Below are 27,600 nucleotides of genomic sequence, written 5' to 3' on the forward strand. Positions count from 1 at the left end.
AGACTGGTTATAGTTTTTCCAGTCTACAAAGCCAGCTGTGATCTTAGATTCTGCCCAAATCAAATGGAAGCATTACTCTCAACCCCTGTGTCAGTTTTGATGTGAAAAATTTGTTTTTAAATATTGTACCTCACCACGCTCTCTCCAAGACTGTTATGCTCCAACTGAAAAATATTGGATTTAAAAGCAAAAATGATGTAGGCATGTGGGAAATGGAATAGGTTATTTATTGAACAACACAGAATGAGTTCTTACCTCTATTAGGTAGTATTATGTATGGCAAGAGCTCATCTCTCCTATGTGTTAACTGTTGCATAAAAACCTCCTGAAACTGTATAACATTAAAGTGCAATATTAGAGACTTAAGGTCTGTACTGTCCAATACTGGGATATAGCACTGGTGGGGACAGTTATGCAACATTATAGTGATATAGTCGTAGTTATGACATGATATATCATGGTACAGGAGTAGTAAGTGCAGGTTTGTCATCATACTGAGGTACAATGCTCAGTAGACATAGGCCTCACATTGTATAATACTGAGGGATACAGGCCTCCCTTTTACAACTGGTAAAGTACTGGCAGGTATGGTCTTGCTATCACAGTGGGTTATAAATCTCTCCGTATATTTATTGCTGTACTGGTGAAGTGCAGGTTTGTCACTATTGCATGGATATACTGACGGGGAAATGACTGACTCTATATTACACTGGGGTACAATATTGGTTGGTACAGGTCTGGTTGTATTACACTAGGATATAATACAGGTGGGTATAGGCCTATCATTGTATAACTGGGATACAGTACTGGTAGGGGCAGGATTGTTAATGTATATCACTTGAGTACAGTACGAGAGGGTCTCTCACTGCATAACACCAATGGAAAGTATGAATGGATTATTAGTCTTTTATTGTCTAACACTAATACAAATCTGTCACTATAACACTGGGTAAAGGTCTGTATTCATGGTGAATGTAATTTGCGTTAAGGCGGTATAATTTAGCATTGTGAAATATTCTAAAAGACTGAGCATGATTTTTAATTCAGTGTGGAAAACAAAAAGACTAATTTAGCAGATTGTGCACGATATTGTTAAACAGTATCTGTCCAACCATGAATACTAACTCACACTAGCTGCAGTCATTCAGTGCTATTGGCTTTTCTCTCTTTCTCTGACAATGATGACTCTGCTTTTTCTGTGCCTCCCTCCTTGCCCCCCTCCTTCCTCCTCCCTCCCCCTCCCTACCCCTCTAATTCATGGGCAGTTGGCTTATTTTGGATCTTGAAATGTGGGCACTGACCTATCGTGTACATGGTTCCAGGGATATGGACTCCCACAGGTCATTGGCTCTTGTTTGATGTTAACATGGCTGCACTCTGCTGCATGGTTGTAAAAATAGTTTTGTTAATGATGAATGTTTTTCTAAACTTCCTTTGTTCTTCTCTCTCCTTATAGGTGGAGGAAAGGTTAGAAAGGATTTTACAGAGAAGGTGAGGAGCTTGCTACAAGTACCTGAACTTTGTTTTCTGCCCTTAACAGTTCTGTGGGCATCACTGGAGGTGTAAGAGGGTAAAGACAAAGCTGTCAAACTGTTAGTGGAAAGTTAAAGTGACAGCAGCAGGTAGCACAGAGTCACTCAGCAAGACAGAACAGAAGCATTCTGCAAAGTAGTCACCCAATCTACATTTGGTTTGTGGAAGGAAGTAGTACAAGTGAATCAGTGCTGACCTGGAAGATGCATTTGGAGAGAAAAAGTGAACTAGAGAGCTGTGGAGGAATGGGAGCTTTTGGAATGCTGGAAGGGGAGTAGAGGATGTGTCTGGTGGTGGCATCTAGTTGAAGGTGGCAGCAGTTATGAACAATGATCTATTGAATGTGGAAGTTGCTAGGTGGAAGGTGAGAAGAGGAACCTTCATTCTTTCTCTGGGTTAGGAGGAAAGGAGATGAAATGGAAAAGGCGTAGTGAAGAGCCCTGTCAACTATCGTGAAGGGAAAGCCATGATTACAGGAAACAGAAGACACCTCAGAAGTATGGAATGGAAAATGTTGTTGTCAGAACAGATAAGACAGACTGAAGAAATTGAGAGAATGTTATGTAGTCATTACAAGAAGCTGGGTGGGAGAAGGTGTAATCAAGTTGGTTGTGAAAGATTGTGGGCTTTTAGTGGATGTTGATCACTACTCTATCATCTGAGATGGAGACAGATGTTTAGAAAGTGAAGAGTCAAACAAGGTCTGTGTGAAAGAGACAGCAGGCTGGAAATTGGTCGACAGTTGACAACATTTTCGAGTGCAAGAGGCAAGAAGCAGCACCAAACAGTCATCAGTGTATCAGGAAAGGAACTGAGGGAGGGGGACTAAAGGAGGACCAAAATATATTCCACAAAGAAACAGGTACAATTTGGACCAATGGAGTTCCTACGTCTGCAACTTTGAGTTGAAGGAAATCAGTAAAGTTTAAAGGAGCTGATCAATGGTAAGAATGAATTCAGTTATGGAGGGGAACTGTTTGGGCACTCAAACTACCCTGGTATGGGATGGAGAAGTAGAAGGATTGGATGTCTGGTGAAAATATCCCGTAGATGAACAGGAAACTCAGAGCTCGGTGACCAATATCCTTTACAAACTCTAGCCTCCCATAATTATCTGACTATACTCTTCCTGCCCACCCTTCTTGAGTCATAGAGTTATACAGCACGGGAGCAGGCCATTCGGCCAAACTCATCCACACTGACCAAGATGCCTATCTAAGCTATCCCATTTGCCTGTGTTTGGACCATATCTCTATGAACCTTTCCTGTCCATGTACTTGTCCAAATGTTTTTTCTAAACAATTGTAATTGTACTTCCCTCTACCACTCTGGCAGCTCGTTCCATATGCCTACTACACCTCTGTAAGAAAAACTTGTGGGATTGGTGTTGCCCAGTTTATTGCCATACCCTCCAAAAGCTTGCTAAGGTTGGCACATTGCTCCTGGAACATGGCAGTTTGCTCCCTGAGTGCTTCACTGATGTCCTCAGAGCGCTAATCTCCTGTACCTGGGAACCTCCCTGCTGGTGGGTCAGGGTTAGCAGAATTATGGAGGACTAGGACTCCTGCCTGAGTAGAAGTAGAAACCTGCTCAATCTCAACTTCTCTGTCTTCTCTGCAATGCTGTTGCCTGACACAAGAGCAATTGGAAGCCAGGTTCTCATGGCTGCATCAGCTCCCAAAAGAATATGGATGTGTTCTCCAGTCAGCACCACTGACTGAACCCTCCTTCTTGCTACTGCTAGATGTCTTCCGTATGGAACACAGCAATAATATATTCTCACAATGTCGAGATCTGAGCTAGTGCTCTGCACAGACAGGTGCACGAGTGACATTGCTGCTCTTCTGCAACAGGTAGAGCCCGAATCTGTTGCTCCTCAAGTTCATTTGGCTGTGGCACAGGGCTACCTTCCTGTCTTTGTGAGGAAACTCTCCAAAGAAAAAGGGATACCATAGATGATCCTGCAGCAATGTTCTAAATGTTCTCAGTTAGGAATTCTCTGCATCAAACAGTCCCTCAGAGTTCAAATGGAAATGTCTGTGGTCCACTGCAGTCTATATCCCTCTGCCATTACTGACTTTAAAACTTCATTTATACAGCAAGGTAAACAGGCCCTTCCAGCCCAACAAGCCTGCACCGCCCAATTACACCCATGTTAACCTACTAACCTGTACGTCTTTGGAATGTGGGAGGAAATTGGAGCACCTGGAGGAAACCCACACAATCACAGGAAGAACATAAAAACTCCTTACAGACAGCGGCGGGAATTGAACCCGATTGCTGGCGCTGTAAGTGTGTTATGCTAACTGCTACGCTACCATGCTGCCCCTTTCTGGTACTTGTATCAGATCAATGAGTTTTACGATAAAACTAATGAGCCATGATTGGCTGCCACTACTGGAGAGTTTGAAGGAGACAAGTTTTTAATGAAGTTTCAAATCAACGTTGACTATCCAAGATTCTGAGTATGCATCTGATTCGATCTTTATGTTTGCAATTGCAGTAAAAGCTCTCACTATGCAAGGGCCCCTGTATGGTATGTCACAATTATCTTTGCTAACTCATGATAGTTATATGAAATGGCATCTGACTACATGTGTAATAGTAGAGTCTGTATGAAACATATTTATGTTGGATTGTATGCACATAAAGATATTTTTTGTTACAAGACCCAGAAGTATTACTGTCTCCTTGATGTGGTCTGCTGGATTTCCATATTTCTTAAGACATAGAAGAAGGTTATTCAGCTCTTAGAATCTATAACCCTTAGAGCTATCCCATTTTCCCCACATATTTCCCCTCAAATATGTTCTCTCACGTTGCCCTTAAACACCCCTGTTTTCCCACCAGTCAAATACACTAGGGCTAATTTACAGTAGCCAATTAGCACTACTTTGGATGTGGTGGAACTCCTGGGGGAAACCCATGTGGTCACAGGGAGAATGTGTAAACTCCACACAGACAGCACTGTAGGTCAGGATTGAACCTGGATGGTTGGGGTTGTGCTACACTACTTTAAGTCGTTCGTGTAGTAGACATGGTGAAGCATGCAGAGAAATGCGAGAGAGGCATGTGTTAGAGGGGACAATGGGCAGTGCATCATAGACAGAGAGAGATAGAGACGTGGGGGGGGGGAATTGGAAAGAATGTAATATGTAGAGACAAGAGAGTGAGATAAGGACATGGAGAGAGGTGGGAGAGACAAAAATGTGGAATGATAGGGAGAGACAGGGTTGTGGGGGGAGGAGAGGTAAACTGGTGTGTGTCTGTGTGTGTTTATTGTAAAGAAAGGCACTTATTGACTGTGAATAGAAATGTAAAAGTTTAAAAATATAATGAAGGTGGTCCTAATTGCTGAGGACTCAACTTGACAAATCTGACAAGATCAAGGTCTTTCTTGAAGTACTGGTTTCCAGTACCTACATGTAGCCTTTTGCACATAAAGACATCTTTGCTGTGCTAATATTGTCCACCAGCCTCTCCAGGTCCCTCTGACTAAACCTGGGGCTATATTTTGTATAACAGCTGCAGTCACCGCAAGTAATCTGCACTCTCCAGTAATATTTGTTTTGTGTATGTATAACTCTTAAGCAGTGGCTAATGAGGTCACAGTTGTTTGGCTGAGTGCTGCCAACTGCAAGGTTGTTCACGGAGTTTCTTAAATAGTAAGTGCAGAACTCAATGCAGTTTTTGAAACGTGCAGTAGAAAGTATTGGCCTTTTTGGAAACATTTGAAAACAGCATTAGTGAGAAATGCATTGCTGTTTTAATGCCAAAAGTACAGGTGTAGGCAATTTCTAGGCCCATGGATTGAATATCATTATCAATATCCCAGCTCTATAACAAATGTATAATGTCCTTTTCAGGTTGATGTTTATTTGGTGGCCTAATGGTTTTTGATTTTGGTTGGTCCTGTCCAGAACAAGCATAGTTATTGGCCTTGTGCCTGTAGAATACTCTGGTCCATGTGACCTTGCTTACTAATTGATGCACTTTTTGTTTCAGGGATCCAGAGCAGCTTCAAGCCTCTCTGCAGCTACCCTTGCCTCCTGGGGGGAACCTCATCAAGGCGAGGTAGTGGGGAGACTACCACCTCAATAGACACTGAAGGCTCCATTCGAGAGATCAAGGTAAGGAGTGTATTGGAACGGCATTTCAATGCTGGAGTTGCCAGGGAAAAGCTCATCCAGTGGGAACATAGATAAGGAATTCATTGGCAAATACCCATATTTCCTAAATGTGCCTTTAAGTGCATAGTAGAGATGAAGAAATCCTTTTCATGGAGAAAGTGACAGGGGTCTGGATCACAGCTTGGAAGAGTGGTCGAGGCAAAACTATTCAAAGAGTACTTGAATCATGATCACCCTTGAAATAGGAGGCAAGTCAAATTATGGTAACTACAGAGGCATCTCCCAGCTATCTGCCACAGGGAAAGTCATTGCCAGGGTCTTCCTTATTCGCCTCTTCACTGTGGCCAAGGAGCTAGATTCTGTCCTCCCACATGACTACTCCAAGAAAAATGCAGGAAGCAGGACCAACCACTATACATGGTCTTTCTCAACCTCACTAATGTCATTAATAATGTCAAATGGGAGGAACCGGAGAACCCCTCAAATGGCTGCTCACAGAATTTCATCTCCTACATACGTTTGCTTCATGATAGCATGCAAGCCATGTTCTAACTAATGGGTCTACATTAGCTAGTCTCAGCAAAGACTGTCGTCAAGCAAGGCTGCATCATTGTTGCACAGCTTTTTTGATTTTTCTTACCACTAGCAAACTTCCCATGGGAGTAGACTTAATCTTCACAGCCTACAAGAAAATGTTCACCCATGGTGACTATAGTCCAAAATTAATGTCATGCAGACCTCAGTAGTCAAGCTGCAGTATGCATACAATGTTTGCATTCGTGTGCTCAGAAGCTGAGCTCCAAGCCATCATCAACTGATTTTCTAAGGCACATTAGAGAATATTCGCAAGACAAAGATCCTCCACCAATATGTCCATGGTACTCCACACTGCCCTCTCACAAGGTTTCATAGCAAGATCTTGGAAAACATGGAGCACTTCCCTTAATTCAGGAACTACCTCTCAATGAAGGCAGACATTGGTAATGAAAGTCACCACCACTTTCAGTGCCCTAGAAAAACCCTTGGTCCACTGAGGAAAAGAGTGTTTGAAGATCAAGACCTCACGCATGGTCTACAGAGCAGCAGTGATCTTTGTTCTCCTTTTGCTTCTGAGATCTGACTACCTGCAGAAGGCATCTAAGACACTGGAAAGATACCACCAACACTGAATCTGAAAATCCTTTAAATTCACTGAAAGGATTGGTGAACCAAGCACACTGTCTTCAGCCAACCATCTCCAGCATTGAGGCACTAATTACACTCAGTTAGTTCCCTTAGGCAGGTCACATTGCTCACATGCTGGACACCAGACTCTGAAAATGGGCATTCTTTTTTGCTTTGACACAAGAAGAGAATACAAGATAAACAGAAAAAGGATGCACTCAGTCTCCTTGAAAAGATGCAACATTCCCACTGACTTTTGGAAATCCATGGTGAAGAAGCATGTGAAATGGTATTGAGAACCTTGAGTCCACGCATCAAGAGCACACAGAAGTCCTGTGTAAACAGCAAAAGGAGCATGTCACCTCACAAACATCTCATGTGCTCACTCTGTCAGCCACACCTTCCCCATCTGTGGAAAAACCTGTGGCTTCTACATTATCCTCATCAGCCACCTCAGAACCCAGAAAACTGGAGTGGAAACAGGTCGTCCTCAATCCCAAAGAACTGCCTCAGAAGATAAAGACTTGGATGTGTACTTGAAAAGTTGTGACTTGCAGATCTGTGAAGCCCATGCAGAAAGGCGAGATTAAGCTGGGTAGCTTTATTTTGATCAGCAGAGACACCATGGGCTGAATGGCTTCCACAGTTACAAATTTTCCATGCTTGACTTCCCTGTCTCTTTTCCCTCAGCATCATTTCTCTCTTTCCCTTTCTTTCACTGTTGGTTTGCCTCTATAGCTTTTACCATCTTCTTTTCTTCTATCTCTAATTGTATTTCATTCTCCTTCTGTGTCATCCTTGTCTTTAATTTATGTCTCTCTCCTTTGTGTCTCATTCTTTCTCTTCTTCCTACTTAGGTTCTATTGTTTTCTTTGTGACTGTTTCTCCATGACTTTATACCTGCCAGACTCTCTTTAATCTTTATTCATCACTTCATCTCTGTCTCTATTCAACTCACTTTTGTTTTGTGTTTCAGACTCTTTTCCTGTCCCTACGTTACTTTCATTCCCTTTCTCAACTTCTCTTCCTCTCTCTTTCACATTTTGTACCTCTGTCTGGAGCTCTTCCTTATTCTTATCCCTCCTTATCTTCTTTTTTGCTCTCTTGCCTGTTCTCTCTATTTGTTTTCAGTCTTTGTCTCTCTTGAATTTCTTCCTGTTTTTGGCTCTCTGGTAACTGCCTCTTCTGTTCATCTACCTATTTCTCTCTGCTCTTGGTCTCTCTGTTCTCATTGCTGTCCACTTTTCCCACCAACAGGAAATCTTTGAATTAAAGGACCAGATACAGGATGTAGAAGGAAAATACATGGAAGGGTTAAAGGAGCTGAAGGTATATAGTTTGGGAATGAGTGTGAGCCCTTCCCCCAGTGGTGCTTAGCTGCCTAAGTACAGACATGATGCTAACCAATAGGGTTCAGTTCCAACTGACCTCCATCTAATCAGCTTCAAATTAACAGCATGGGCTGGGCTGAATGCATTCAGTTTTTCACCTTAGCATTAATCAATTTCTAACCAGCTCATTCGTGTGCTTATGCTCTCTCTAATTTTTCCTCCTCTGGATCACTCACCCTCCCTGCCTGTACCCCCTTCCCCTATCTCTCACCAGCAATCACTTCTCCCATACCTTTGGAGGGTGCAACTGTACACCAACCCTGGCTGAGTTGAGAAAGTTTGAATCTACTATTGCAGAGATGGGTTAACTCAAGTTTTACTTTCTGCAGGTGAAGTGAGTTTGACTACTGGTTCTTTCACATGTGATTGAGTCAATATTTCATAACAATATGAAGGATCCTCTGCCCTATCACTGTATATTTAGTTTTTAAGGCAGGCTGTGTCCTGGTCCCAATGGAATCCATTGCTACCCCTGCCATTCTAGTTTGTTTGCTTGCTGCTCCTTTGACAGTTTTTTTTGCTCCTTATCCAGGACTCATTGATGGAGGTTGAGGAGAAGTACAAAAAGGCAATGGTATCAAATGCACAGCTAGACAATGAAAAGGCCAACCTTATGTACCAGGTGGACACACTGAGGGAAGACCTGCTGGAGCTGGAAGAACAGTTAGCGGAGATGCATAGGGGACATGAGGAAAAGACCAAGGTAAGTAGATGGGGTGTCTGACATCATAGGCGAATGACAGCAGATTACAGCTCCCAGAGTGGAATAGGCCTTTTATTCTGTCCACTGATTATGATATCCCACCACTATGTAGGAGAATCACGTGTTGAGTTCCCTGTGCTCTCACCAAGTGGTGGAAATCTCAGACACAAATCCTCATCCTATCAGTGTGGAGAGCCACAGATATCCCTCTCCTTTCCTTACCACCCTACTCACTTTAATGGCTTGTGTGGAGATTCACAGACATAGATCCCTGCCTCCTCACCCAGGTCTCACATTGCTTCAGGTGCCCTGAGGTGGGTTATTAGTTGCAGTTTCATCTGTGGACAATATTCACCCTTCTCTCTGGTATTGTAGGTACTTCATTTTTCAACTGCCCTGGTTTATTGAACATGTAACACCTAACTTCTTCTTCTTCTTGCTAGGAATTAGAGAGACAAAAACATGCTTATAGCATCTTGCAGTGTCAATTTGAAGAAATGAAGGAGACCCTTAAAGAGAGGGAAGAGATGTTAACGGTAAGTGAATTGGTACAGGTCATTTCAGACAGCGAGCAGCAAAGCTGCCACCACTGGCCGTTTCTGAAAGGCAATGGCCAGTAATGGTGATAGCATACTAGTTCATGTAATACCTTGGACAGGGAGCTATGCCAAGGTTCAGGTTTGTCTAGGATTAGCCATGCTTTTTTTTGTTCCATCTAAATTGCTGATGACTTTTTTTGGTGTACGTTATGTATGGACAGGTTTAGCCCAGCTCCATTTCATATATGAAGACTGGTGAATTGGCATGTAAGGCTGATGATACTGCAGTACACCAGCTGGAGTAGTAGCACTTTGTATTAACTTAATATGCTGAAGCTATCCTGGCTTCCTTGCGCCATTGCCACACATCCTGAATTACTCCCACCCCTTCAGTCTTGTCTCTTCCTGATAGTTGACCTCGCTGTTTTTGGTGTAAGCTGCTTATTGGAGCCGGATGCAGTTCTGCATATTCTATGCCCAAAAGAGCTTATTCTTGCAAGAGCACCAGCAGACCCTCTTACTACAGAGGGCATGACAATCAGGTCCTAACGTTGTATAGTAAATTAACATTTTTTTTAAGAGCTGCAAATGCTGGAAAATGGAAATGAAAACAGAAAATGACGGAAACACACAGCATGTCTGGCACAAGAGACTGCAAACGCTGGAATCTGGAGCAACAAAAAATCTGCTGGAGGAACTTAGTGGGTTAAGTAGCATCTGTGGGAGGAAAGGAATTGTCGACATTTCGGGTCGAAACCCTGCATCAGGACTGAAAGTGGAGGGGCGAGATGACCAGTATAAAGGGGAGAAGGGAAGTGGTGAGATAGGAGTCAGAGGTGATTGATGGAGTGAAGAGAGGTGTAACATGATAGGCACGTTGCGCTAGATAGGGGGGGGAGCTGGAGTGGAGTTAGGAGACAGTGACAGGTGAATGATAGATGGAGGCAGACAGAGGGACCAAAAAAAATTGAGAGCCAGATGAAGCAAGGTGGGGGAGGGATATTTAATGTTTTAGGTATGAGACCCTTCATCAGAACCGGGAAAGAGAAGAAAATGTTAGTTTTAGGTAGCAGAGAAGGCAGGGGAGGGAGACTGGTGGAACAGAGGTAATATCTCTGACAGCGTGAAACTGGATGACTTAACGTGCAGTTAAGGAGCAGTTAAAATCAGATTAAGCTTCTTTCTGGTTTAACATGTTGCTAGTAATAAGGCTGTTGGACATGCCCAGCAGAACAGACTATACAAAATGTAAAAATTTTGGTAGGCAGAAATAGCCAATTCTGATACAAACAGAAAAAACTAGAGAATCATCTAAAGTTGGAGAATTTGATATTGAGTCCTGCAGGCTACAACATGCCCAGGTGAAAGATGAAGTTTTGTTCCCAAACTTGTATTGGGCCTCATTGTAACAATGCAGGAGGCCACAGACGGAAAGGTCAAAGTGGAATGGTAAATTAAACTGATAGGCAACTGGAAGCTCAGAGTTTTCCTGCAGATTGTGCATGGTCCTCCACAAAATGATCAACAATCTGCATTGTATGCACAGATCAGCAGTAAACACTGGAATCCTGACCACTTTCTGTCTCTAACTCACTTGGTGCTCTACTTGAGGTCAGGTCAGTGGGCTAGGAGTGGGGATAGAATACAGCACTGCCCAGAATGTGCCCTTGTTTCCAGTAAGTGGTATTTAGAAGGTGGAGTAGTGCTCTATTGCTAACTCAGATTTTTTTTAAATATCTGAGGTGGCATTTTAATTTAAATCTGTGAGAACTGTTGCTTTTGTCTGGTTTGCCTTTCAGTATGCCACCATTTCTCATGTTCACCTTTTTTCTGGCTTCTTTTCACTTTCTTCCCCTTTCTACCTTTTCTTTCTCTCCTTTTCCTTCTCTGCCCTACTTGGCATGGGTCCAACTGGTAGGAAATCAAACAGCTGAACCAGAAACAGCGTTCTTTTGCCCAAGAAATCTCTGACCTCCAGGAGACGCTGGAATGGAAAGACAAGAAAATTGGGGTAGGAACTGCCCATGCATGAAGGACCTGGCACCGCGGCTACCCACTCCTTGCTCAGTCTTTAACACTTGTGACCAGTTTTTGTTATCCCCTGGTAGCATCTAGAACCTCTGGTGGTTGATAAAAGTGACAAAAGAGAAGTAAAGTTGGTTGGACCAGCTCTCCCAGCAGATTTGAGTGAAGGCAATCAAGGATTTCTTTTCACTTCTTCCAGAAGATTAAAGCAGTGTCACTTTCCACAGGCATGGGTCTCATTCCTACAGTTTGAGCTAAGGAACACTCGTGTTTAACTAGTACTTTTCTCTAGTCTACCAAAAACACCTTCCAGCCAGCACTTTTGCAGTGTAGTCATTTTTGTACCTGGCAGTCAGCTTTCACATAGCAGGATCCCACAAGCAGCATGTGAAAATGACCAGATAATCTTTCTTTGTGATATTGATTAAACCGTCACTGTAAATAATACCATGGCATATGCAAACAAGAGGGAGACAGAGCCTTGGTTTAATGGCTCACCTGAAAAATAACACCTCCAACAGTGCAACCCTCCATCAGGACTACAGTAGATTATCAGCCCATAATATGTGCTGAAGTGTCTGGAGCTGGGACTGAGCACACCACCACCTGAATCAGAAGCAAGGAAATTATCATGTCACCATAGTATCTGCATGAAGAAGGTGTTCTCCATCCAGTACTATCACGTTCTTAGGTCCTAAGAGCACTGCTGAAAGGAGCACAGCAATCAGTGGCTAGCTGACTGGCAGTGGGAGGAGCTTCAATGGGAAACAGTGCCTCTCAGAGAGTGGAATGGAAAGAAGCAGAGATACAATGATATAGGTTCCCACTTCTCAACAGGTTCCGGAGCTAATGGACCACAGTGAGTTGAGGCATTAGTGAGGTGTGGGTTTGTTGCTGACCCATGGCAATGCAGTGCAAGGAAATCCACTGTATATGTGACAACTGAGAGTAGTCACACATGTGAACGAGGTACCAAGTCAGTCACAATGCATATTGCAGACTGTGACATAGAAAGGTACAGGATAGGGAATGGTAACTCTGTGGAAGATAAGAACTGAAATATGATTCCCTCCCTCACTGACCACTGGCTCTTGCAGCCTGTCCCTCCAGAACCTTGTGATGCTTCCAGTGGTCGTAATACCCTTCACAGGCCTTCATTTCCTCAATTCCTAAAAGGAGCTGCAACCTGACACCAAATACCGCCCCACTGAACCCTGGACCTGTAGTCCCTTTGTTCTACTGATGTAGCAATTCCCCTTCTAATAGTTTGTAGTCCTTCCTTGCTGACCAGTAGCTACTTCCCTTCCTCCCTGCTGATTAGAAGCCCCTTTACCATCACTGACCAACAGCTTCCAATTGGTGACCTAGGCCACACCATCTGTTGGCACAGAGCTCCTACCCTTCAGTTCCTATTGCTGTCTCCTTCCAGGTTGATGCACTCTTCTGAGGCTGATTTGTCACACTACAGTGTCTTTAGGGGGCCAAGAGTTCCTGAGGGGATAACAAAAGGAAGTTGACCCTATGTATTGTGATGAGAACTGTTTACTTAGACTGATGTGAATGTATAAACCTGCTGTTTTTGCCTGAATCTTTTGAGTCTTGCCTGTATCTTCTCACTTTGAATTCTGCCTCCTGTCTATTTTTACACACATTTTTTCCTTTTTTCTCATCTGTCTCTTATAACTGATGCATTAGGCCTTAGAAAGACAGAAGGAATACTCTGAAGCCATCAGGATTGATCGAGATGAACTTAGGAATGAGGTTGTAATCCTGAAGGAGAGACTGAAGGTACGGATTTGGGACTGGAAAGCTTCTCCTAGTCTGGGTTCCTGGGCTATCAGTTGCATGCATGAATGATTATATGTTGGTGAGCATTGAGAATTGGGTGTTTTGGGAGGGAGGGATATTGCAGTGGTAGCAACTCAGAAAGCTTGCAAGCTATTACAAGTCGTCGTGATGAGCAGGAAAGAGTCTGTGCTCAGCAGCCAGGGCAGTGTTATTGTTAAGTGTTAGTCCTTCTGGGCCAGTGGGGGGGGGGGCATCAGTCTGGTCTCCATCTCCCAGTTCCTATTCAGTTGTACTGGATGAGGATGGGGCAGACTTGATGAGGATGGGGCAGACTTGATTAGGATTCTTCCTGCTGTCAAACAGCCTGTCTGAACTCTATGCATGAAGAGTGGACTGCTGAAACAAAGCTCTGGAAGGAGACCGTTCACTGTTATAACGTACTTAACTGAAGAATAGAAGCTAGAGAGATATGGCTGTCTTAGTAATTACTCCTTTTTCATTTGTGCTCGGGAAATTTATTCCCACCAGTAACAAAGACATAGAGTTGTATAGCTCAGAAACAGACCCTTCGGCCCACCTCACCCATTCTGACCTATTTGCCCATCTACACTAATCTCATGTGCTCACATTAGGACTGTATCCTTCTATGCCTTGTTTATTCAAATGTCTATCTAAATGTAGTAACTGTTTCTGATTACGCCACTTCCTCGGGCATAGTGTTCCAGGTATCAACCACTGTCTGTGTAAAAAAAAACTTACCCCTCAGATCCTCTTTAAAACATCTTCCCTTCACCTTAAACCTGTGCCCTCTTGTGTGATACCCCTTCCATGGGATTCTGACTATCTACCCTTTCTATGTCTCTCATAATCCTATATATTTCTATCGCATCACTCCTCAGCCTCCATCGCTTCAGGGAAAACAAGTCCAGCCTGTCCAATCTCTCTCCAGAACTAAAGTCCTCTAATCCAGGCAACATCATGGTGAATCTCCTCTGCACTCTCTCTGGCACAATCTATAGTGTGGCAACCAGAACTGCACACAATATTCGAAGTGTGGTCTAACCAGTATTTCATAAACTTGCAACATAACTCTTATATAGATGACCCCTGCATTATATTTCTTTGGGTAATGGAAATTCACCCTTACAGAATTCACAAATCACTGCCCAGAAATTTGTGATACAGAATAAAATTTGCTCTCATGGAATTTATGGGGGTGGGGGGAATAAACAAACAAACACATTATAACCACTTTTTTATCAACTCGTGTTCCTTGACGCATGCGCAGATGATGCAGCCTCATGTTACAGAAAATCGCAACACGCACCATGGACCATTTTCTAGGAAACGCCCGCCCCCCCCCCCCCGCCCCCCCATAACACAGAGGTTGCCTGTTTTCCATACCAGTGAAGGCAAGCATGCCGCATGTCTTTTTCACTACTTTCAGGGAACTGTGGACTTGGATCCCTTGGTCTCGCTGCACATCAACATTACATAGTGCCCTATCATTTACTGTATATATCCTACTCCTACTGGACTTCCCAAAATGCATTGCCTCGTTGTTGGGATTAAATTCCATCTATCAGTTCTCTGCCCAACTTTCCATCTAATCTATATCCTGTGTAGCCTTAGACGACTTTCCTCAAAATCACCAATTTTCATGCCACTCGTAAACTTACTAATCATACGTCCTGCATTCACATCCAAGTCATTAATATATATCAAAAACAACAAAAGTCCAACCACTGATCCCTGTGGTAGACCACCAGTCAGACTTCTCCCACCACTACCCTCTGCCTCCTTTCACCAAGCCAAATTTGGATCCCATTAGCCAGCATACCTTGAATTCCGTGTGCATGGTCTGGACTAACCGACCATGCGAGACCTTGCAGAATGCCTTATTAAAGTCCATTTAGACAACATCTACATTCCTGCCTTTGTCAATCTCCTTTGTTAACTCCTGAAAAATATTCAATAATATTAATGAGCCAGGATTTCCCCTGCACAAAGCCATGCTGACTAAGCCTAATTATTCTCTGCCTTTCCAAATGTATTTAAGTCCTGTCCCTTCAAATTTTCTCCACTGATTTCCCTAGCAGTGATATAAGGCCCACTGGCCTTTAATTACCAGCCCTACTTAAATAAAGGAACAGTGTTATCCTCCTGTCTTCTGGTACCTCGTCTTTGGCTAGCAAAGATTCAGAAATCTCCATCAGGGCCCCAGCATCTCCTCCCTTGTTTCCATAGCATTCTGGGATAGATCTCATCCAGTCCTAGGGAATTATCCACACTGATGCACTCCAAGACATCTAACACCTCTATCCTTTATTATTGATGTGCTTCAGACTATAACTGTATCTCTCCCTGTACACGCAGTCCTCCTTATCCTTCTCCTCGTGTATACAGATGAGAAATATTTATTTAGGACCTCACCCATATTTCCTGGCTTCACACAAAGATTACCCCTTTGGTACCTAAGGGGACACACTTGTTCCCTAGCAGCCCTCTTGCTCCTAATATAGTTACAGAATGACTTGGAATTCTCCTTAATCTTACCTGCCAAGGATATTTCATGGCCTCTTTCTGCCCTCCTAATTTCTTTAGTACTCTCCTGCACTGTCTATATTCGTCAAGGGACTTATTTGATTGTAGTTTCCTATACCTGTCATATGTTTCCTTTTTTTTCCTGGTCAAAACTTCAGTAACCTTTGTCATCCAAGGTTCCTTCATCTTGCCATCATTGCCTTTTGTCCTTACCAGAATATGCTGGCCCTGAACTCTTGCTAACTCTTTTAAAAGACTCCACTTGTCAGATGCATCTGCCCCCAGTTTACTTTCATAAGGTCCTCTCTTGCACTATGAAATTCAATCTTAACTTGAAGACTAACCTTATCCGTTTCCATAACTACCTTGAAACTTACAGAATTATGGTCCAACCAACATTTTCACCACTTGCCCAGTTATATTTCCTAAGTCAAATACAGCTCCTTCTCTATCTACATATTGTCTCAAAAAACTGTTGGATGCATTTAACAAATTCTGTCCCCATCAAAGTCTCTCACACTAGGGCAATTCCTGTCAATATTAGGAAAGTTAAAACCCTATTGCTTTTACACCTTTCTGAGATTTGCTTACGTATCTATTCCTTCAATTCCTACTGGCTATTGGGAAGCTATTGTATAGCCCCAGCAAAGTGATTGGCCCCAAGTTCTCTTATTCTTAAGTTCTATCCATATGGCCTCACTGGACAATCCCTCCAGGATATCCTCTCATTCCCGAAACATCGACTATTCCTTTGCCTCCACAGGTGCTGCTTGAGCCGCTGAGTTCCTCCAGCAGCTTTTTTTTTTAATCATTTCAACAAACTGCTGTAATGTTCTCCCTAATCAGAAGTGCAAGTCCGCCTCTTCATTTGCATTCCCACCATCACGCACGAAACTTCTATACCCTGGGACATTAAGCTGCCAATCCTGCCCTTCACTCAACCACATTTCTGTGATTGCAATAATATCATAATTCCATGTGCTAATCCAAGATCTAAACTCATCTGATTTATCCATGAAGCTCCTTGCATTAAAGTAAATGCAGTTAATCTTTCCATCACCCCCATGCCCCCTAACCTGCCTCTGTCTGCTCTGCCCACTGGACATGCTTCATTTATCCTCTATACTCTGATCAATCTCCCCACCTACCACACTGATACTGAGTTTCCCACCCCCTCTCCAAATTAGTTTAAATTCTCCTGAGCAGTGTGAGCAAATCTCCCTGCAAGGATATTGGTCTCCTTCCACTTTGCATGTTTCCCCAGGAACGATTCCAATGATCCAAGTTCCTAAAGCCCTCCTTCCTGCACCACTAACACTCAGCAGAGCAAATTATATGAAGCAGTGAGCTCTGAAGTGAGGCACAGCTGGGTAAAACATATATTTTGTGATTAGGGCCACCTTTCTATCCAGTTTTATGATGACCTTCTACAGGCTGTCTTCGCTATGCATCCAAGCTGCAATGATTCCCAGATTAGACTCTGTACACATTATTTGAATGTGGACTTCTGCTTGAACAAGGGCAGTGTGGGTCAGATGAAATCAAAGCAACTGCAGATGTTGGAAATCTAAAGCAAAAGCAGAAAATGCTGAAAATATTCAGCAGGTCAGGCTGCATCTGTGGAAAGAGAAAGAGTCAACATTTCAGATTAGAGACCTTTTGTCAAAATGGAAAAGGAGACAAAAAGTGCTTGTAAAGTATGGGGGGGATATTGCACTAAACCTGACGTGCGCTTGGTGGGGGAGGGATGTGCTACTCCTGTCCTCACCTGATGCCCAGGCTTTCCTTCCCCTCCTCTGTAAGCCAGCAGAGCTGCAGCCATCTGTCAGGTCACCCCAGTGACATCAAGTCATATCAGAAAGCTCAGTGCAGACCAGGGCTCTGGGCCTGGGACCTCCAGGCTGTGTGCTGTATCGGGTAGCCACTTGGAATCCAAGACAGCTAAATGACCAGGTGAGCAGAACATTGCTCCTATACTTGTGTGTGGGAGCTTAGCAAGATTTGGGGCCAGTTCCACCCTGTAACTATTGTTCATCCTCTATCCCAGGCACATGGGCTGATGACAAACGGAGAGGCTGAGCATGTTGGCAGCGAAGGCAGTGCTCAAAGGGAAACTACTCAGACAAGACCTCAGGCTGAGGCCCAGCAACAGAGCTCCAGCGACAGCCCTCTAGGTAAGTGCAGGATGCTCGGGGGGGGGGGGGGGGGGGGTTGCTTATCTCAGATTTTGTAATAGCCTCTGGATAAAGAAGGACAAAAGGAGAAATGGAATGGGCCAGAATTGGGTCACAGAACAAATATGTGTAAATGAGATTATGAAACTGTTATGTAACATTAATTGAAGTTGTAAAACCTTGCATCAATATCCATTCCAGAACCACAGGATCATAACAGAGCAATGCACTTTCTTTCTGTGGTGGCTAAACTGATTTTCTGCCCAGGAGAAGTGGTGCAGTAATTTCTGATTTTCGATGCCTCTCCATCCTATAACCCCTTTGAATTAATATTACTGTGTCATTTTGTGGTAAATTGGCGCTGTCAGCGCATTCCCATCAGCCACGATTCTGGCTATGCAGATGAAAGCCCTTCTCAGGATGGTCCCTTCCAGTCAGCAGACATGGGAGACCTGCAATTGGGCTGAATTTTGGAACCAGGTGGCAGAGATACAGTGTTTGACCTACTGTCCCATCCTGTGACCCTGTTTTGTAGCAAAGGTAGCAAATTGTTTGAGGCTTTCTCCTTTTTGGAAAATTTAAAGGTAGCCACTACCAATTACAGCAGTTGAGGAAGTTTTCAGATTGAGTTTATTATTGATTACAAAGGGGGGGCTGCTGTCTGAGCCCAAGTGCAAAATGGATAGAAAAATTGTTAAACAGAGGTGGGCACAGCCCTGTGCTGTAGGTTATTCCACCATGCTGGGTAGTACCTTATTACCAGCTGGAATTGAGGTAGTTCCAGGGCTGAAGTTCACTGCACAGATAACGTTACCCTCTACATTGGACAAATTCTGCTGTGTCTCAACACTCTCAACTCTCTGCTGTGTCTCAACTCTCTCTCAGGGAATTTTTGGGGTAGGTTTCATTGCTGTCTTGGTTGAGGTGGGAGAGAGGAACAGTGGGTAAGTTGGAGTGTGGCTGTTGCTAGGTGTGTTTCAATTCATAATTCTCCACAGAGTAACATCACCATGTGTTGCCAGCTGTTCGCTTCTGCATCTGTTAATGATTCCCCTCTTTACACAAATCAAAGTGTAAGTGTCCTTTAAAGTGAAATATATTCTCCTGCAACCCTTTCCAGAAATAATCAATTTGATTCAGTCCACATGATATTAAGAAACTGGTGACAGCACTGAAAAGAGCAAAAGCTATGGGAATATCCCAGCTGAAATACTGAGGATATGTACTTGAGAACTGGCTGCACCTCTAGCCAAGCTCTTCCAGTAAAGTTACAACACTGGCATCCACCCAACAATATGGAAAATTGCCCAGGTTTGTCCCATTCACAAAAAGGACAAATCCAATTTGGCTTACTATCACCCGATCAATCATGAACAAATTGAAAGGAACTGTCATCACCAATGCTATCGAGCAGCATATTCGCCAATAACCTACTCACTGAAGCCTTGTTTAAGTTTTGCCAGGGCCACTCTGTTCCAGAACTTGGCAGAGCCTTGGTCCAAACATGGTCCAAAGAGCTGAACTCCAGAGGTAAAGTGAGAATGAATGGCCTAGACATCAAGGCAGCATTTTACTGAGTGTGACATCAAGGTTTCATAGTAAAACTAAAGAAAATGGTCATCAAACATAAAACACTCCAGTCATCAAACATAAAACACTCTAGTGATCAAAGTCATGCCTCACACAAAGGGAGATGATTGTAGTTGTTGGAGGTCAATCATTCCAGACCCAGGGCATCACTACTGGAGTTTCTCAGGACAGTGTCTTAGGCCCAACTAACTCCATCTGCTTCATCGTTGTCCTTCCTTTCATCACGTGGTCAGAATTGGGGATGTTCACTCATGATTTTACAATGTTCAATTCCATTCACATCTCCTCAGTAAATGAAGTAATACATGCCTAAATACAATAGGCAACACTCAAGTATGGGTTGATGACATTTGGAGCACAAGCATGCTGGGCATTGACCATTTTCTATAGAACAGGTTAACATTCAATACCCTTAACATTCAATACCCTTAACATTCAATACCATTGCAAAGAGCTCATCATCAATATCCTGGGGGTCAACAATGACCCAAAACTCAACTGGAGCAGCCACATAAATACCATGGCCACAAGAGCAAGTCAGAAGCTGGGTTTCTTGCAGCAAATAATTCAACTTCTGACACTTCAAAGCCTTTTCAGTATTTACAAGTCAGGAGTGTGGTGGATACTCTCCACTTGCCTGGATGAGTGCATTGTCAACAATTCCCCAGAAGCTTAATGCCAATCAGCTCAAAGCAGCCTGCTTGGTATTCCATTCACTGCCCTAATCATTTATTTTGTCCACCACTGGTGCATTGTGGCTTCAGTGTGTTCCATCTACAAACACACTGCAAGTACTTGCCCAGGCTACTTTGACAACACCTCCCAAACCTGCAATTTCTATCATTAGGAAGGATAACAGCAACAAGTTTATGGGAACTTCATGTCTGCAGGTTCTTATCCAAGCCATATACCATCCTGATTTGGAAACGTCATTCCTTCATCATTGTTGGGTTTTAAATCCTGAAATTCTTATCCCAAGAGCATCGTGGGTGTACCTTCACAAGAAGGCTGCAGTGGTTCAAGAAGGTGGCTCACCTCCGCCTTCTCAAGGGCGATTAGGGATGGGCAATAAATGCTGGACTTTCCAAGAATCGCCAGATTGTGAAAGTGAATTAAAAAAACACAATTAGTAAATTATGCCCAACATCATAAAAGGTTAAACAAGTTTTGGGTCAATTAATGACATCAGTCAGTTTTAATTAGTCTTTATCAAAGTCCCTTGAGGGCTGCTCTGAAAATTTTGCACCAATGTTTTTACAAAAGCCAGGAGAACTGGGAACTACAAGTAAAAACAGAACTGCTGCAGATACTCAGCAGATCAGGTTGCATTTGTGGAGAGAGAAACAGATTTGATGTTTCAGATTGGTGGCCATTCATGCGAACAATTAATTTAAGATTTCCAGCATAAGCAGTTTTTTTTGTTTGGGGACTACAAATGCTTGGCAAATTACAGCTCTTTAGAGAAAAGTCCTAATTCAGAAGGGTTAACTCAGGCACAATGTCTTCACCTCTTCCAATGATCCTTATAGGAGAAAGCCATGGATTGCAAATGAGGAATGAGATTTTGAAGGCTGTTGAGCAAAGAGGAGACATGCAGAATACTGGAACTGATGAACTGATGGAGGAGACTGGGAATCGGGAGATGTTAATGGATAATGTGGAAGAAAAGGACAAAACTGAGAATTGTGAGGAACTGACTGAGACTGATACACCAACAATGACTGTAAGAGATAATGGAAATGCAGACCAGATAGAATGTACTGCAGCTAATCTTGATGATGCAGAGCAAAGTGCATGTGACACACAAAACACTGGAGGTAAAGAGGTATCTGAGGGAATAAACTGTGCCCCAGGATCTGAAGAAGGAATGCACAGCTATGGTTGCAGAGAGGGTAATGAGAGTGAAAGTGACCCAAGAGTGAATGGGAATCAGCTGCAGGAGAAAGCTAACCAGACTTTTAATGATATTGAAACAGGAGCTGACTATCAAATGATTGTGGAGCAAACTCAGGAAATAGTGCAGAATGTGGTAGAAAAAGCTGTAGAAATATTCCAGCAGCAGATGTCTGGGCATCAATTGCAGGAAAAGTCACAAGATATGGATGAGACCATCCATGCAGGGATAGGATCAGTCCAGCTGAAAGGGGAGAACTTGACAAGTGCACAAGAAAGACCTGCTGAATCATATCAGGCTGAAGAGAAGGAACTAGCTAGGATGGTGGTACAAGAAACAGAACATGAGCAGGCAGTCATGGGGGACATTGAGCTCCATTCAACAGCTCAGGAGAGTGAAATCTGCCCAATAGGTCTTCAGGGTGATGTAATCAAGAGCGGGGAGGCTGGGCAATTGCTAGTCATTCAGTCAGATCAAAATGATCAATCTAAGTTAAGTGGGGAAGGCATCAATGAAATGGATGGGGCAGAGAAAGACAGGGGAAGAGATCAGGAGAGAAAGAGGCAACCCATAGCTGGTGGATTCACAGTTTCTGAAGAGCTGGAGGAAATAGAGGAAATGGCAGAAAATGTTGAGGTAGGGAATGGTTTACTAAAAGGAGCAGCCATGCAGGAGTTGAAGGAAAATGAAGAGATTGCTTGCCATCTGAGAGGGGAGAGAGGGCCTTTGATCAGAGATGAAGTTAACCATGCACATATTCTTAATGAAGATCAAGATTGGAGGGATGATGTGACAGTGAAAGAGAGGACAGAAATCTGTCAACAGGATGGAGAAGGAAAGGATTTGGAACTAGGGAAAGAACAGCTGGCAAATGAAGCTCGGCTCAATCCAGCTGCAAAGCCAGGTGATGGAGCCAGACAACTGTTGCAGCAACGAAAAGTGGAAGATAGTCTAGAGCATGACTGTCTCCAGAAAATTATACTGAATGAGGAAAAAAAAGGGGCAGAAACTGAGATTGAGATTAATGCTGGAGAATTTGAAGGTGAAGTCAAGAGGTCCAGAGAGAATGAGGATAAAGCAGGGGAACTCGGAGAAGATGAGGAAAAACACAAAGGCCTCAATGCAGGGGAGATTAAAGGCCATGGAATGGATGAAAGTGAAAATTGCGTTCAAGAGAGTGTCATTGAATGTCAAGGAACAGATGAGGGTACTGACAAAGAGAGCTGGACATGTGGAATCTTGTATGATGGAGAAAGCTGGGAGATTGGTGAGGTCAGTAGCCATGAAAGTGAAAGAGCCCTCAAGGGCTCCAAGGTTGGTGTGGATAAAGACAATGGTAGCGAGAAAGACCAGGGAAAGGAAGAAAATGATAGCATAATCCCAGTAGATGATCTATATGAGACTAAGGGCTCCAAAGAAGATAATATTAAAAGTCAGGTAGAGTATGAAGCAAAATGGGAAATCCAACAAGAAAAGTTTGAGATGGAAGTTTCTCGAGATAGTAACAGTCAGTTTAAGATTAAGGAAGATGGAAGTGAGTTTCAACACCCCATACCAAATAGATTCAGCGGACCTGAAGAGGAGGGCGATGTAGTCAAAGGTCCGATGGAGGGAATTGATGAGGTCAGAGGTGAAGTCAAGAGCTGTGGAGAGGAGGGTGATGAGGTCAAATGCTCCAAAGGTGAAGAAAGGGATGAGGTCAAAAGCCTCAGAGAAGAGGATGAAGAGGTCATAGATGAAGAAGGGGATGAAGTCAAACGTCTCAGAGAAGAGGGCAATGAGGTCATAGGTAAAGAGGGGGATGAAGTCAAAAGCCTCAGAGAAGAGCACAATGTGGTCATAAACCCCAGAAACGAGGAGGGGGATGAGGTTAAAAGTCCCAAAGAGGACAGTAAAGCCGAAGATGAAGAGGAGGATGAGATTAAAAATTCCAGAGAAGAAAAGAATGTCAGAAGTGAAGAGGAAGATGAGATCAAAAGCACCAGAGAAAAAGATAATGAGGTCAAAGATGATGAGGGAGATGAAGTCAGCAGCCCCAGAAGCGAGGTACAGGATGTTGTCAGGAACTCCAGAGAAGAGGGGGAAGGGATCAAAGGCCCCAGAGGGGAGGACAGACTCAGCGGTGAAGAGGGGAATATGGTTATCGATTCTAATGTTAGTGAAGTCAAGGGCCCCACAGAGGAGATGGATAAGGTCAAGGACCCCAGAGAAGAAGGTGGTAGGGCAAGAAGCAAAGAGGGAGATATGTCCATAGGCCCAAAGGATGAAGATACAGGTGAGGTCAAAGGCCGCATTTTAGCAGATGATGAGAGCATTCGTGAAGATGGATATAGAGTCAAAGGCTTGAGAGGAGAGGAGGAGGGGGAGATCAAAGTTCCCAGAGGAGAGGAAGAGGGTGAGGTTAAAGAGGGGGATATGATCAAAAGCCCCAGAGAAGTGGGTGATGAGGTCAGAGGACCCAGAGATGCAGAAGTGAATGAGTCCAAAAGCCCCAAAGAGAGTGATGAGATTATGAGTGAAATGAGTTATGAAGTCAAAGGCCCCAGAGAAAAAGGTGGTGAGGTTGTAGAGCCCAGAGATAAGGAGGGGGAAGAGGTCAAAAGCTCCAGAGAAGTGGAGGATGATGTCAAGAGCCCAAGAGGAGAGGAAAATAATGACTTTAAAGATCCTAAAGATAAAGAAGAGGATAAGGTCAAGTCCGGCCAAAAAAGTGAAGAACAGCATGGCACAAACGTACTAGGAAGCATTCAGGGAAAGGAGAATGAGATGTGTGCAGTTGAAGAGTCAGAAGAAGCAAAGCTTACTGATCTAGCAGTAAAGGAAAAACTGGGAGAAATCATGGTTGAAGAAACTGAGTGTTATTTAAAGGGACAAGTTCATGAGAGCTGCAAAACCAATCAAATGCAAAGCAAGAGCTTTGAAGAAATCTGTGAGGGCAAACCAGAGAGTGTTCACAAGGTAACGGACAACAAAATTGAACAAGAGATGGTGAGAGAGGAGGAGATCGGAGTAACTGACGAGTCAGCAGCTCAAGAGAACCTGCAAGTTAGGGATGAGAAAGAAACTGGGCAAATACTGGATATCGGTAGTAGGAATAAAATGCAGGGGGATAATGCCCAAACATCTGAAGGGGTTGTCAGTGGCTCTGAAGAAAATGATGGAAGAACAAGGTCTGAGTTGAATGAAGGACAAGAGGAACTAGCACAAGGTGTGCAGCAGGATCCAGCAATGGGTAGAGTGGCATTGGAGGATGTTGCCAACCAAAGAGTTCAGGATAGTGACAAACTGTATCCTGCAAAGGGTGAAAGAGAATCTTCTGGAACCAACCAAGAACAAAAGCAACAGGACTCTGAGATAAACGAAACAAGGATCGAAGATATAACAGTTACTCAGAGTAGTATGGAAGAACAAGAGATCAGAGACAAAGATGAGGATGCTGAGGAAGGGGATCAGTTTGAGTGGAATGAAGAGATGAATGACATGTTGCAAGATGGAATTCAAGATGATAAGGAGGCACCTAAGAGTGAGGAGGAAAGGGGAGAGACATCTGTTGAAAGTGAGACTGAACCTAGGTCCATTGTGAGTGCAGGGTCCAGTGAGAATCTAAAACCCAGTACTCATTGCAATATGGATGCAGCATATGATGAGCAGAAGTGCCAGCGTAGGAACAGTAGTTCGAGGCAATCCAACTATCGTGGCAACCAACAGCAGGGTGAGAGTCCAAGGGGCACGTGCAGCATTAGTGGAGCAGAAGGCAATATGAAAGAAACAGAAGAAGAAATGGGGCTTCCTGAGACGGCAAAGGATAGTAAGAGAAAAAGCAAAAGTAAAGATGAGTGTTCGCTATCATAAGATTTATTAGAAGTCTGCAGATTGCACTATAGAACTACACTGTAATAATTCACTGTATCAGAATTGTTATTTTAATATAAATTTGTATATTTGTCATTTATGATAAAGTTTGCATTTGGCCTTGAGCTATTATTTGCACTATATTCTGAGCCATGCTCAATCCTGCTTCACCAGCACACAGCTTCTCTAGCCCTTGGCTACCTGCACATCTTGCCTGTTCTTTCAGTTTTCCATGATGTGCATGTTCTTTATGAGAAAACCAAGCTAAACCTTGCACATTCCTCTCAGACCACAAATGGCAGCCTGCCTTAAACTGATCTTCTTGATGCCACATGGCTACTACTTGATGGTGCAATATTTGCTGCTTAATGAAGTGTTTTGAATGCAAAATCAATTTGAATTTTCAATACCACAAATATTGGAGAAATCCACATTTTCTTTTTGAACATAAAACAAATGTAAGGGGGCAACAGTTGGCCATAACATGCCAAAATTAGGCAGAGAAAATCATTCAGGATTCCTTTCCCTGATCAGTGCCCAGTGACTCAAGGTCAGTCAGGTCTCAGATCAAGTCAGGTCTTGCTCCTGAGCACTCTTCAATGACTACTGCATCGTGACCAGATAGGGTTTCTGCTTCTGATCACTGTCCAAGCTCCTGCATTAGCTGTACAGGGGACAGGCTCTTGGGTTAGACAGAGGTTCCTTATGATACAATATGATGCCTGTCTGCTTAATAACTGCATGTGATGATTTGTGCCTTTATGTGGCCTGCTATTCCTCTGCTTTTTGTTTGGATGTTCCCTGAAAAACATCACCTCACTTATAAGTTCATGTTTGCTGTGAAGTTAGAAAGATAGACATGGCTTACAGAAACCCTGAACAGCTATTTAAAATCAAAGAAGCACAGACTGCATCAGAAACTATTTGAATTTCTATTGTCATTGCCTTAAATACATTTATTGGAGAGTTGAAAAAGTCTTGGTGTACTGGACTACTGTGTTATGTTACAGTTTTTGTATGGATTAACAGTCTTAAAATAGGCACATTGCATAAGTGAGGCACTGTGACACAGCTGGAATCTGAATCTGAATAAAAGGTCACAACTTGAACATTTTGATCAAACTGTTCTGAGTTCAGAGTCATTATGTATTATATATTTTAAATTGAATTGAGCCACTGCCACTTTACACATGTGAGAAAAGGTTTGGGCCCAGACTCTCCATATCAGAGAGTTTGGAAGAACCTGAGCACATACATATATGGATCCAGCTGTTATTAATGGGAATATAGTTCTGTCATTAACTTAGTAATGACAAGTTCTGGTTGCTACAGGCCATTTCGTGCATGACATTAGTAAGGAGGAGGTGGGGTAGTGGTTCATTGGTTTCAGTGACCTTTTATTTAGGAAGGAGTATGATTATTATCCAGTAACTCCTGAAAAATGTCTGTGTGCATGTGTATATGCAAGGATGTAGGTATATAGCACATATCTAGTTCTGTGCCAGGATTTTATGTCATTGTTTATCAATATGTATGTGTTCAGATATCTGTTACATACCTGCATTAATTTCCCAGATTCATGCTGAGCTCTTATCTCACCTGAGTGGCAGGTCAGCTAGCCACTTCACCTCTGTCCTTAAGACGGGGGTCAAAGCTCTCCTGCAGCATCGTAGAATCTTCAGAGCACAGCCCTGCCTATTCCTTTCATAGATTTCTTTTCTCAATTGTAGCTGGTGAGCATTGCTGCAAGTGTGTTGTTTCTTATTGGTTGAGCAGAGGATTAAGCTTGTTATGAAGTTGCATATCCTCCTCTGTTTACCTTTGGTGTCTTGTACTCAGAAAGAGTACAGGAAACCAATCAATAGCTGTGGGACTGCAGTCGAAGAGTTGATGCCTCCAGGAGGACTAGGGGTAAGAGGAGTGGAAAACCTGCTTAGTAATGGGTTAAGTTGTGGATTAAGCTAAAGGCCCTCTGTTCAGGAAGGCAGTTAGTAAATTGTCATTAGGGAGTTGATAGTAACAAACCGAAAGCAGGGTACTGGAAAGGGAGAACCTGCTTTCACACGGTGCATGCCACCTGATTGAATGTACTGTATTTTGACTCTTGTGTTTAGTAGAAGTAGCTACCAAAATTAGGAGCAGAAATAAGCCATTTGGCCCTTCGAGCCTACTCCAATCATGCAACATTTCATGGTCTTCCTACTTAGGGCAATCAACACTTCTGTACATCACCCATTACTGTCACAATCACTAGACCACTGGCACATCACTGT

At 43.2% G+C, this 27,600-nt stretch overlaps 1 protein-coding gene across 1 annotated transcript in view; it reads left to right on the forward strand.

Annotated features, from left to right (window-relative positions):
• The window catches only part of LOC127568008 (trichohyalin-like), a 108,426-nt gene that overhangs the window by 72,857 nt on the left and 7,969 nt on the right, over positions 1-27,600 (forward strand). Inside the window, 10 exon segments of the mRNA XM_052011288.1 lie at positions 1,473-1,491; positions 5,539-5,578; positions 5,581-5,663; positions 8,085-8,156; positions 8,751-8,921; positions 9,365-9,457; positions 11,379-11,471; positions 13,181-13,273; positions 17,865-17,991; positions 21,111-25,322. Of these exon segments, the coding sequence (XP_051867248.1) occupies positions 1,473-1,491; positions 5,539-5,578; positions 5,581-5,663; positions 8,085-8,156; positions 8,751-8,921; positions 9,365-9,457; positions 11,379-11,471; positions 13,181-13,273; positions 17,865-17,991; positions 21,111-25,322 (5,003 nt within the window).

Source organism: Pristis pectinata, chromosome 1, assembly GCF_009764475.1.
Source record: "Pristis pectinata isolate sPriPec2 chromosome 1, sPriPec2.1.pri, whole genome shotgun sequence".
Classification (NCBI taxonomy): domain Eukaryota; kingdom Metazoa; phylum Chordata; class Chondrichthyes; order Rhinopristiformes; family Pristidae; genus Pristis; species Pristis pectinata.